A 12259-nucleotide genomic window follows, 5' to 3' on the forward strand; every position below is an offset into this window, starting at 1 on the left:
GAACAATTTCTTTTTTATGTAAATGGGCTGTCAGATATTGTCATCAAAGGGATGGATCACACAATCTTTGTTCACATCTTTTTTTAACAACTTTAATAGTGGAAAGAATTCATAGATTATTTCATGTACTGACCTCTTCCAATATCCCCCTGATTCCCCTTCCTTTCCATATAATCATTTCAAAAGTCAGGGTTTGAGAATATAATAACCATTATTAATATATAGCATTCAAAATTTATTTCCCCATGAAGTTAAAGATGTTTTTGTTTCTTCGAAAGTGTTCTATATTGCAGCTTCAATTACAATTTGATCAGGAAACAAATAAATAATAATTAATAATAATATAAATATCAGAGGGAAGAAAAAGGAAAAGATGAAATCTTATAAAACCAAAAACCCAAAAATTGTTGGAGACGACCTTTTCCATGAGGCAGATTTTCCCCTTTTCTTCAAATGTTTGAGAAAGTTAAAAGATTTCATTTTCATGTTTCTAACTTTCTACCAAATATAATACAATACATTCTCTACATGCTATGTAAAATCACACATGATGCTAGTATTGCTGTTCATGTACTGTAAAAAATGTGGTTCAGTATAATGCTTTTAGTTATTAATGATAACACGTTAATAGATCTCATGGGTAGACATTTACTGTACCAATTATACCAGCCAGTGATAGCACAGACTTACATAACACAGTATACAGTATGTAATTATTATGGCATATTTATTCAGTGCGTCATAGTCGCTACCATGGGTAAGGGGTGAAACAAATTTATGGTTTGACCCATGACAGCTGTTTGTGTAAGTTTCTGTTGTTTGTACAGTGGTATACCATGTACCATTTGGTGTTGTCTACTAACAGTATGGGCGCATGAGCATTGGTTACCAGCGTGCAGACAAACTTTTCTTTAAATATTTTGTTTTTTGTGTGGGTTCGTTGGACTTAAACTGCTATAGATGTTGTCATACTGGTAGTTAAATGTGTGTACAGGGTGTGGTGTTTTGATCCTAGGAACTTCCTCCTTGGCAGACTTAAAGGGAGACTAGAAAAGTGAAATAATAGATGGGTGTGTCTATTGGAAAATCAAACAAGTGAATTGAGGTGAACTAGGAAACAGTGAGCAGTGAAAAGAATAGAAACAAGTAGATTTAAAAGGCCGCAGCAGATAAACAGGATAATTGTTGTAGTAACCTTGAGTCCTGTGTATATTTGTTATGGCTGCATGTGTTGATTGACTGGTTTGTTGATAAACATGTGTGTAATAACTATTTCCATGGAACCATTGAACCATAGCAGTATGATTGCATCTTCACTGTAATGTGCTCTATACTGCGGTAAGAATCAACTAGCTTAACCGCCAGATCTTCATATGGAATGCATTAAAGTGCATTGGAGTGTACCAGATTTCAAAAGTGGGTGGGGGAGGGGGTGGAAGCATTTAAGAGGGGGAAGCTCTAAATTTCTATTGACTGATTCATATAGGGGTGTGACAACTTATTAAAGGTAGTCAGTATAGGCCCCAAATTATAGCACGCTTTAATTGCTAGAAGTTTTCAAAATGTACTTTTCTGGAGGTATTTACTCTCCAAATTGTTCGCAGACATTTTCAAGGAACATACAAGATGACTGAATGTCTAAGTGAGGAAAACTTCCTTGATAGTTGTAATAAAAAATAGTTAAACATTTTGACCAAAGGTGACCATATTTGAATATCTAGCATATTTGGGGCAAATTATACAGCATACAGGTCTTTAAGGGGCAGAGTAGAATGAATGATTTATAAAGCAGAGGGTGTGATTAACTTACCTGTCTCCCTTACCTAAGCACACCTATCTACCTTAGTCTAATAACTAGTAACATGCTTACACTGCACCCCAATGACCCTATCTAAGGTCACTGGCCTCCTCCTTCCGAATCTACCATCCTAAAGCCTTCTAAGGCATTGAAGACTCGCCCCAAACCGCGTGCGACCATCTGAAAAAGTTAACTTTCTGTTGCTTGCAAGTGACGTTTTGTTTGTGTCGCTACAAAATGCAGACAGTAATGAAACGTGATACCTTGTTATCTTAAGCTGGACCTGAGATGTCCATCGCTGTATCGTTTATACATTGTGCTGTGGGTATTGACCGCAGCTGTATGTACTGACTGTACACTAGTGTCCAATTACCGACGGTAGCAAGCTGTGTGTGTAATTTCTGGGATCTATGGTGGTGTCTAACACTTCTGTTACACCTCATTCGAAGCTAGGTCAGATTACCGGCATTAGACATTTCTTTTTGTGCGAGTCTTCACACGCTTTAACATGTGTTTTGTATTGGATTATCCAAACCCTTTTTTCACACAGGTTTGGTTTATGGGTGGTCCTCCAGAAGAAGCTTTGAAGTTTTAGATGTCAACATTATGCATTCAGAGGCATATTTATACAATAACTTAGGTCTTTATTAAGGTCTTATTGCATGGATATATTCTAACAAATTAATACTCTTGAAGCTGAGGTTGTCTGAGGTTCAAAAGGGGAGTGTACAACCAGAGTAGTGGTCTAATTCTTCTCAGACTGAATTTAGAAATATCCCGACTGAACTGTCTACCAGACTGACGATGGAAGGGGGGGGGGTGAGGGGTTCTGTGGAAGTTTGTGGGGGCAGTAGCACTCCTGGTATCTCTATATTAACAAAGCTAACTCTCATTTTGTCTCTGTTTCAGTGCCAGAAAGGGTGCACGTTATGGGATAACTCCACATTAATAGACGGATGCAGTCAATCTTGTGTAAGTATTACTGGTGGTATTCTTGTGTATTTTTGTCGGAATAATTTATTTGGTACAGTATATTGCATCGCAAAAGGGTCAGATTGCTGTAGAAGTCCAAAGAGGTTTAGCAGTTTTTACATAGTAAACCATAGTATTTTGTTTTTATAAGAGACTAAATTCATAATCTTTACAATTGCTACACAAACTTTTGAATGCAAAAATTATTCCCTGATAGCTTCCAAGTTATTTTAATCTTCTCTTTTAACGATTGAAGGAAGAAATAGTGAAAAATCTGATCTTTGAATGGTTTACACTGCCACATTCAGGGTAAGTTTCTTCTGCAGACAATTAGGTAGATCAAATCTGTCAACTTCTTTTTTGTCAATCACATTTGTTTTTACAGTTTTTAGCTATGTATTTGGGCATGCCAAAGACCTGAGATTACAATCGTAGGATGGTATATATACACTAACTTTATAAAACCATAAATGTTATTACAAGGACAGCAGTAATGTCGATCGCATTGATGTTGCACTGTACTTTAGTCCTATCATTCAACCATGTGATTTCATCGATGGTCTGATCAGATTTCGGCAGAAATAGAAAGAATGATACTTGTAAAACTTGTGAGTCAAACAGCTCTATAAGCAAGCAAAAGTTTACCTAACTTTGCCCATACATTGAAGCTCATCTTTATATAAAACTTGTAAAATGGTGAAAATAATTCATGAAAGTGCTTCATAATGCAACATTGATGTTCTCTTGTTCCACTGTAGCAGTTTTAACTGTTTTCACCAAGCTTTTGCAGATTAAGATTACGTTGGAAAAAAATTGTTCAAAATTTGATTTCCAAAGTGGATGCCAGGGACGGTGCAGTACCTGCAGTACCTGTCTAATGCAGTACACAAAGTTTGGGGACCTGTAAAGTTACTGTACACCACCATACATTGAAATATTAAGTGGCAGCCTTATACAGTCTGAATACAAGAACTTACAGATATTCCCATTGGGTTTATCATATCACCAGTACATATGTACAAAGTACTGCTTAGGTATTGGTAAGTGTGTGTTTGTGCTTTGCTACAGTTTAACTCCCAAACAAGCTCCATACAAAGCTTCACCAGCTGACTGCACATTTACACTCTATTCAATAAACAAGTTCTGTCTTGTGTAATAGCCTGCTGGGAGGAGAATTATGTACATTCCGATCAGGTTGGTCCCTGCCAGTACAGTTTTATTCTACTGTCTAACAGTGTACTTCAAAACAAGCTGTTGAAGTATATCTAGTGGCTGTTGAAAAAAATGGGGGGGGGGAAGTGTAATTTCATGGAAAATATTCACCGTCATTTGAACCCAATTATCGTTTTGATGAAATACTGGTTGAATTCAAGCCAAGTTGCCGTTTACAGGTCACAGTATTAAACAGAGTTTCAAAGAACTCCCGATGCAAGGGGGCTGGGGCTGAGAGTCGTTTGGTAGTTTGGTTTCGTGCCCAGGTTCTTACCTGGGCGATGTTTCCTTAAAAAAAGTTAGAGTTTCAAAGAACTTTTGAGTGTATTATTGATGGGAAATGAATGATAAAAATCATGTGATAGATAAAGTGATTGATTTATTAATGTTTGTATTGTCCTTAGTCCAGTTCAATACAATAGGATGTAAAGAATAGCATCTAGATTAGTTCAGTTAAATTGTTAACTTTAATATGTTTCCTTTTTTCTCTAGAATCAATCTTACTCTAATGAAACATTTAAAGTAAGTATTTATGATTTATCTGGTTATTTATGCTTAATATCTCTTTAGTTTCTACTAGTTTTGAAAGTTTTCCCATAGTTTTTTATTTCAATACCAAAGTGACCTTCAGATGAGTAACCATCTGACCTGTTATTGGCAACTCTGTTAATCTGTAGTAGAGGATGGAAAATAGAAATAATTATTATTAATTAATTATGAATAATTAATAATTATTAATAATTAATTATTAATTATTATTTAAGATTCATAATCCTGTCAATGTTGTCTTCCTCTATCTGTCACTCTGGATACCTGTTGAATTTATTAACAACTTTACTGTTAATCTAACTTCAGTTACAGTACATGTTGGGTCTAACTTTAGTGCAGTTCATCAGAACCATGCTTTGATGAAAAAAAAGTTCCTTGCTCTTTTTAGAAGTGAGGAATTTTGTTTTGGTATTTTGTGTTGGATTGGGGATTATGTATTGGTGTTTTGTGTTGGATGTAGAAATCAATCAAGTTGAAGTTTTCTGAATTTGACTTTTTTTCGGTTCTTTTTTCTTGTCAGGTTGCTTTTAGCAACATTTCCATCAAGCTGTTAACAGTTAATATTGAATTAACATTTCCACTAATAATCCATTGTTCTTTATTTATTGTTCATTGTAGGTGCAATACTGTAGCAGAGGATGTAGCTATTATGAGCAAGCATATGCTATGGCTATCCTTGGTAAGATATTTATAAAAATAAAACAATCCTTTGTTTTGTGGTGTTAAATATCTTTTATTGAATAAAATTTTTTGGATTAAAATTATCACTTTTGAAATATATATAACAAAGAGAGTAGATGATGTGTCTTACCGAGGACAATCATCCTTCCATAATTGGAGAAAAGCCATTAACAATAGGCTGTTGTTTTTAATTTACTTACTGTCTAATATTTGATGATTTCATTCACTTCGTCACTGACCTGTCCCCTCATAATCTCAGTACTCTCGCTCTACTATGCCTAGAGTAAACTGGTAGTAATTTTAGCAATTTACACCCTTAGTGAATGACCACTTCTGGTCAATGACCTTCATTCTACCACCCAAAGTGACCTAGAAAGTGGGGATTTTTAGATGAAAAGTGTGTTTGTTTTTGTGGACTCGGATCGGCCTCTGCCATTTCATATTCAGACTTGCCTCGGACTTGGACCCATTGGAGTCTACTACAACCGTGGTTATTGGAGACACTTTTGTTATCTTTACGTCAATCTCTTCTCCTTCTTGAACGTTGACAGCTGCTGATCCGAAGACTGCTCCAATTCGGCTCGGGCTTCCAACAAGTTCTTCGATAGTGATTCAATGGGAAGGATCAAGCAACTCTGAAGTGTTCTACAACGTTCAGTGGCAATATGCAGAAATAGATGGCAGCAGATGGAGCACATTTGATGTAAGAGGAAACGACTTGAACCAGGGACGGAAGAAGGGGGACATGCTGGAGGGGCGCAGACTTTAAGGGGCGGTGGGACATGTCATTTTGATTTGACAGGGCAAACCACAAAGTCCGCCATTTTGAAAACTTTCTAACTTTCCAACAATTGTTCAAAGGTGCATTCCATACCACAAATTTGAGTACTTGAAAGGGTTTCAGTAAAAAGAGACTTTTTTATTACATAACAGTTTCTTATTGTTTTTAAATAACAGGGGGTACTTTTTCTTTACAAGAATGGAAAAAAAAATATATATATATATACATACCCTCCCTCATTCCCCGAGTTCTGGTGCCCCCTTGCTTGCACAAAAATATTAATGATGTAGATATAAGATTATTCAGTTTTGAAGTTTTTTCATTAGAGTTGACAGTATCCAATAGTATATTTACTACTTACAGACAATTCTGAATTGTTCACTTCTAGCAGATTACAATTAAGGTAATGAAAGTTCCATATTGTTATAGTTAAAATGCATTTAATAGAGCTAGGAAAACATTTTGATGTCACGGTAAGTCTGTCGCCAAATTGTCTGTTTAGCTAACGATTCTATTCAAAACATTTGTCAAATTAAAGGGTTTATGTGGAAACATTGCTTTATTGCATTTTCGCATTTTTGAAATTTGGTTCTGGCTCCACACAATCTTTCCGTCCCAGTTGAAACAGGCATGAGTTTTTCCTGCGAATTTCTAACTATTATCCTAACACACTTTAGCATATGCAAATTGTAGCCTATACCGAAAATTTTCTCTGGATTTTCATAGAGTTCCCTACATTAGCTTACATAGTCTTTGGGACATCCAAGTCCCCACAACTTTCAGGCCCTAGGGGAAAACCCTGCTGGCATCCCTGATTATGGATGGTTGAATGTAGATAATGTAGTCTTTCCTTTCTGGTTTGTTTGTTTCCAGTCAACTTTTGAAACTGAGATGAATGTCACAGGTCTGATGCCATTCACCTCATACATATTCAGAGTGCAGTGGGTGGTCTTTTCCCCAGCTTACACAGCCCTCACCCCGGAATCCGAAAAACTGCAAACAGAAGCCAATGGACGTAAGATTTGTTTGTCTTGTTTAAGCCCTGAGAATCATTTCTTACAACCAGAATTTAAGTTTTTCACATATAGAGCAACTTAATTGATATAGTCTTCTTGACATATAACATTTGTACTGATAGATATTTGACAATCTCTTAGTAATGTGTTTCCTTTCCTAAATGCAGTTTCTTTCATGAAGAATTCATCAACAAATTACGAAAGAAACAAATTTGGGAGCAAAGATTATGCAAGCTTCGCTTAAAAACTGTTATCCGTTGGTCTTTAAAAGTATTCATCAAAATGCAATGTTCAAAGGCACACCCTATTACTCGCCAGGGCTGAGTGTAGAAAAGTACAGCTCAAAATGCAAAAAAAAAGGAGACTTTTTGATTATATTACAATTTCTTTATGTATCAAATAACTGGGCAATATTTAATAAATAACAAGTTCAAACATATAGAATGTATAACAGATGATCGATTTGTAAATGATGTAGTTTTGTTCTGAATCAAAATAACCTCAAACAAGCCAAACAGAAAGATCATAAATTTGTTAATAATTTGGTGATTGTCTTTCTTTTTTTCCCCAGCCCCCATTGATGCACCTGTCATTACCAACCTCATCAGCCCCTCTGCAACCACCATCCTTGTGGAGTGGAGTGGGGTTCAGTTTCCAGCTGGTCCCATTGTCGGTCATGATTTGAACATAGAGTCCTCCACATTAGTAAGGATGTCGGTCGGACACAATGTGTTTTCCCACGTTTTCACAGATCAGCTTCCTAATACCACATATAACGTATCCGTAGCAGCTCGTAATTCATTCGGTTCAGGACCTCTTAGAGCACAATCGGTGACGACGTTGGAAGCAAAATCAGGTGATTTTAAGCTTGGGTCCTTGTTTAACTCCTTTGCCTTTCTTTCTTGTGTCTTTTAAATTAATGTCTTCTAACTCATAAGGTACGGTTTAAAAAAAATAAAAAAAATGAAAAATGCTGGCAGATACTGCTGGGCAAGGATGAATCAATATCAGGTAATATAGGGATTATCTCTGCAGACCTACATTAATACCTGTTTTGTGGAGAAAAAAAAAACACTGTGGTGGAGCACAAGATATTATGTCCCCCTCAACTTGGCTGTATAAATGCTGTATCCCCATTCCTTCACTGTCCTAATTTTGAGATGGTAGATAAACTAAGGTTGGACAAAAACATGTATAGGTTGCTATATCAGTAACTTCATCATGATGATAAAGGATGAGTCCTTCCTCATCATGACTTGAAGGGATCCCTTGGTTATATCCTCCACCCCAGTCATACCTGAAGGGGTACATTTGGAAGGAGGATTGAGTGGGCATCGCCTCAGATGTAGGATGGGGGGGGGGGGGATTTAGCACAGTGCTAACATTTTACCAGATAGTAGGTTAGGTAAATGAGGAAAGTGCATCAGAAGACCAGGCGCGTAGCCAGGAATTTGCCATGGGAGGGGCGAAACTGCAGATTCAGCATTGCAAACTATCTAAGCGTAGTGCCACCATGGTTGGCGCGAAACGTACAAGAACATTTTGGCTGAAAATGCCTCCCAGATCGCTGGAAATGGCACTTCCCAGGCCTTGTAAGGTGCATCTTAGCATTTTCTCTTTTGAAAATACTAGCGATATCATAAAAACATTAATTTTTTTTTTTTAAATATGCTCAAGGGGGGGGAGCGGCTGCCCCCTTTGCCCCCTCCTTGGCTATGTGCCTGAAGAAGACTGGAAACTGGTCAGTGTTGTCCATCTTAAATCCCCAAAACCAGTAAGTTTTGGGGATTATATTATTCACCCCTAGTCAATGTTTTATGCTATTGCTATAATCAAGTATGTTGCATAACATGTAATCCCATGCAGTATAAAACTCCATCAATCATCTGTAATTTTAGTTGTGGAAATATGAGGTTGGATTATTCATCAGTGATCTTTCATAACAGTGGCATATATTTAAGAATTGTATGTGTGGCTTAGTCTATTGGATGCATCATGATTTAGTTTTCATATGCAAATATCTCTTTACTATAATGTTTTGTATATTTTTATCATAAAACGTAAGTTTTATGCTTAAGACATCAAATGGTTCAAATGTGACCAGCCTGGTTCTACGTCCAGTTAAAAATATGTAACGCATTGTCTGATAATGAACTGTTCCACAATGTTTTTTTTTTGGTCTTACAGATAATTCTTCTACACCTTACTTAGTTGTCAGTGTGGAGCGATCCAGATTCTCTCCTCCATTTGCACCCGTGTCTGCGGTTGAACTTCTTCCCATTCCTTACGAAGAACTAGAAATCAGCAAAACCATCCATTTGATCAGCAATGAAAGTAGTAAAATACTCGGTAATGTGTAGATTCATGAATGTTGATGGTGCTCCAATTTAAAACATGTACTGACAGTTTATTTCATGGATATTCGAATGATATCACAGAACTCACCCAACAGTTACCAACACATATTGAAAGAACGTTTTGGATAGAATGTGTTCCAAGCTGTTGTCCTTCCTCTAGTAAGCAGGGGGCCATCAGGGCCCTTTTCTTAAGTTGTGGGGAGAACAGGAACAGGGGGCGGGGGGAGGGAGAGGGTTTAAGGTGAATTGCAAACAGGGATATTGGTACAAGTAATAAAATGACAGGCACATGCAGGTACTCCAGAAGGGAATGGAACATACTTTTATGGCTGGAAGTGCAATGATATGGTTCCAGATAATTCTTGTTATCTTGTATCTACAATCAAACACAAAACTACTTGTAAGAATACTTACAAGAATTTTCTTTGCATATACCTCCTTTCTGTCTTCATATTCTTCTTTTGTATTATTAAAACTTGTTTGATGGGGTTGGGGTGGGGAATAGGTATCTCTCCAGACAAATCGAATAAACATAAATTCTTTACCTTTTTTTCTTCTAGATGTTGCTGTGCATTATGATAAAAGTTATCTGTTTTTCATCGATGAAATGGGAACGATTCACCGTAAAAACATATCTGACTTATCCACCGCTGTCAACGAAACTTTAACAGAAGAAATATTGGTTGGATCGTCAACAACTAGAATTGATGTTGACTGGCTGTACGATGAGATTTATTACATTGAAGGAGTCAATATCAACAAATGCTCAATCGATGGTACAGGTGTGACGCTTGCTGTCGGACCATTGGATGAAGCCCCAACCGAACTAACTGTGGACCCCTTTAATGGGTAAGACGTATCAAATATTTAAAGGAAATGCCTGCATTTGCAACATAAGGTATAATTTCTTGCCACACGTTCACAGTTTGGAAGGCATTCAAAATGTTATTGAGATTTCTTATCTTTATTTTAAGTGGAAGATTTATAAAAAGAATGAAGAGTTTGAAAGAAAAAAAATAATAAAACACAAGAAAACAAAAGGAGGCATAATGTCACAGTTACTTTGAGCACAGGATACAGGTTCTCAATAGGTGGCCTGTGGGTCAAATCCGACTCATGAAAGATTCCAGCCTATGAAAAAGTTGGTCCACAGTCCTTCACTGAATGGGTACTGGACTCTTTAAAGGCAGTAGGGTTGAACACCCTACTGGCTTACCAGCACATTCTACTGTAAAGGGAAACTTGTTTTGCTCTCTGGCCCTTTGCCTCAAGTAATGTTTCTTTCTGGCCCTGTTTAAAGTTGATTGAGAAGGAGAGATGGTAATGAAATAGAAACTCCAAAACTAGATCAGGTGTACTGACAGTCCTCTGTGCTTCTCTACTGACAGGTACCTATTTTGGGCAGATAGCACCGGAATCTTCCGTTTGGACTTAGAAGACGTTAGGAATGGTAATTTTGACATGAAAGAGCGGATTTTGGAAATAACAAATGCCAGTGCATTCACAGTAGATCCCAGCTCGTATGAGATATTTTTCAGTAGCCCACTGATGCAGACAATTGGAAAAGCACAACTGGATGGGTCTGAGATGGTAGATGAAAGACCTTCTGATTCGAGACATGAAAATTTGACAAACTTGGAAAGGTATGGAGGACTTTTTCATTGGACGCAAGAGACAGAAGATAAAGGACCTTGTAGTATAAATGGGATGATAACCAACACAGGTTCCTTGCTGTTTGAATTTGAAGAGTCCATGTCCATTCTGGCAACAGAATACGGTGGCTTCATTTGTGTCCATGGTTACGGTGGTTTGGATATTTTACACCCTTCCGCTCAACCTTTCCCTGTTCCTCTTGTTGCTCCTCAAGGTCTTCAGGTATTATTTGATGTGACCTCAGCCCAGTTGTCATGGCAACCAGTAAAACGATTGGAGAGTAAAGGTAAGATGTTGCTGAGTTTTTGTTATCGGACCTCTTTTCATGTACAGGATGTCTACGTAAGGCACCTTTTGGGACTCTGTTGCAGGTTGAGGCAAATTTAGCAAGTATTACTCAAAATGAGATTGTAATTGGTCAAAGTGTTGACATTCTACAAGGTTTCTGTCACAAACTGTGCTTTATCTACAAGTGTTTATATCTTCATTCAATTCTACCATGCATATGTTGTTTGTAAACAGCAAAATCTCAAATTGCAAAACTTGTTCAGTTGCCTTCATTATACTATTAAAGTTACGTATGGCTAGTCAGTGTGGGCATGGGATATTGTGTCTCTGTGTGGGGTATTGGATATTGTGTCTCTGTGTGCGGGCATGGGATATTATGCCTCTGTATGGGTATGGGATATTGTACCGCTGTGTGGAGTATGTGATAGTGTGCCTCTTAGTGGGTATTGGATATTATGCCTCTGTGTGGGTATGGGATATTGTACCGCTGTGTGGAGTATGTGATAGTGTACCTCTTAGTGGGTATTGGATATTATGCCTCTGTATGATATGGGTATGGGATATTGTACCGCTGTGTGGAGTATGTGATAGTGTGCCTCTTAGTGGGTATTGGATATTATGCCTCTGTGTGGGTATGGGATATTGTACCGCTGTGTGGAGTATGTGATAGTGTGCCTCTTAGTGGGTATTAGTAATTATGTCTCTGTGTGGGTATTGGATATTGTACCGCTGTGTGGAGTATGTGATAGTGTGCCTCTTAGTGGGTATTGGATAGTATGCCTCTGTGTGGGTATGGGATATCTGCTGTGTGGAGTATGTGATAGGGTGCCTCTCAGTGGGTATTGGATATTATGCCTCTGTGAGTAACAACAATGTAGCATCAGAGGGGACAAGTCATATAATGAAACTTTGGGTTGAGATGGAATACCTACTTGTCTGCATTGCATGCAAT

At 37.5% G+C, this 12259-nt stretch overlaps 1 protein-coding gene across 2 annotated transcripts in view; it reads left to right on the forward strand.

The window, feature by feature from the left end:
* LOC139962518 (proto-oncogene tyrosine-protein kinase ROS-like) overlaps positions 1–12259 on the forward strand; it is a 60807-nt gene that overhangs the window by 16990 nt on the left and 31558 nt on the right. For both annotated transcript variants that reach the window (XM_071962544.1, XM_071962543.1), the window contains exons 3-11: positions 2708–2770; positions 4475–4504; positions 5150–5210; positions 5764–5915; positions 6867–7008; positions 7581–7865; positions 9197–9358; positions 9927–10215; positions 10755–11305. In XM_071962544.1, coding sequence (XP_071818645.1) covers positions 2708–2770; positions 4475–4504; positions 5150–5210; positions 5764–5915; positions 6867–7008; positions 7581–7865; positions 9197–9358; positions 9927–10215; positions 10755–11305 — 1735 coding nt within the window. The remainder of the gene's footprint in view (positions 1–2707; positions 2771–4474; positions 4505–5149; positions 5211–5763; positions 5916–6866; positions 7009–7580; positions 7866–9196; positions 9359–9926; positions 10216–10754; positions 11306–12259) is intronic.

This window comes from Apostichopus japonicus, chromosome 21 (genome assembly GCF_037975245.1).
Source record: "Apostichopus japonicus isolate 1M-3 chromosome 21, ASM3797524v1, whole genome shotgun sequence".
NCBI classification, from domain to species: Eukaryota; Metazoa; Echinodermata; class Holothuroidea; order Aspidochirotida; family Stichopodidae; genus Apostichopus; species Apostichopus japonicus.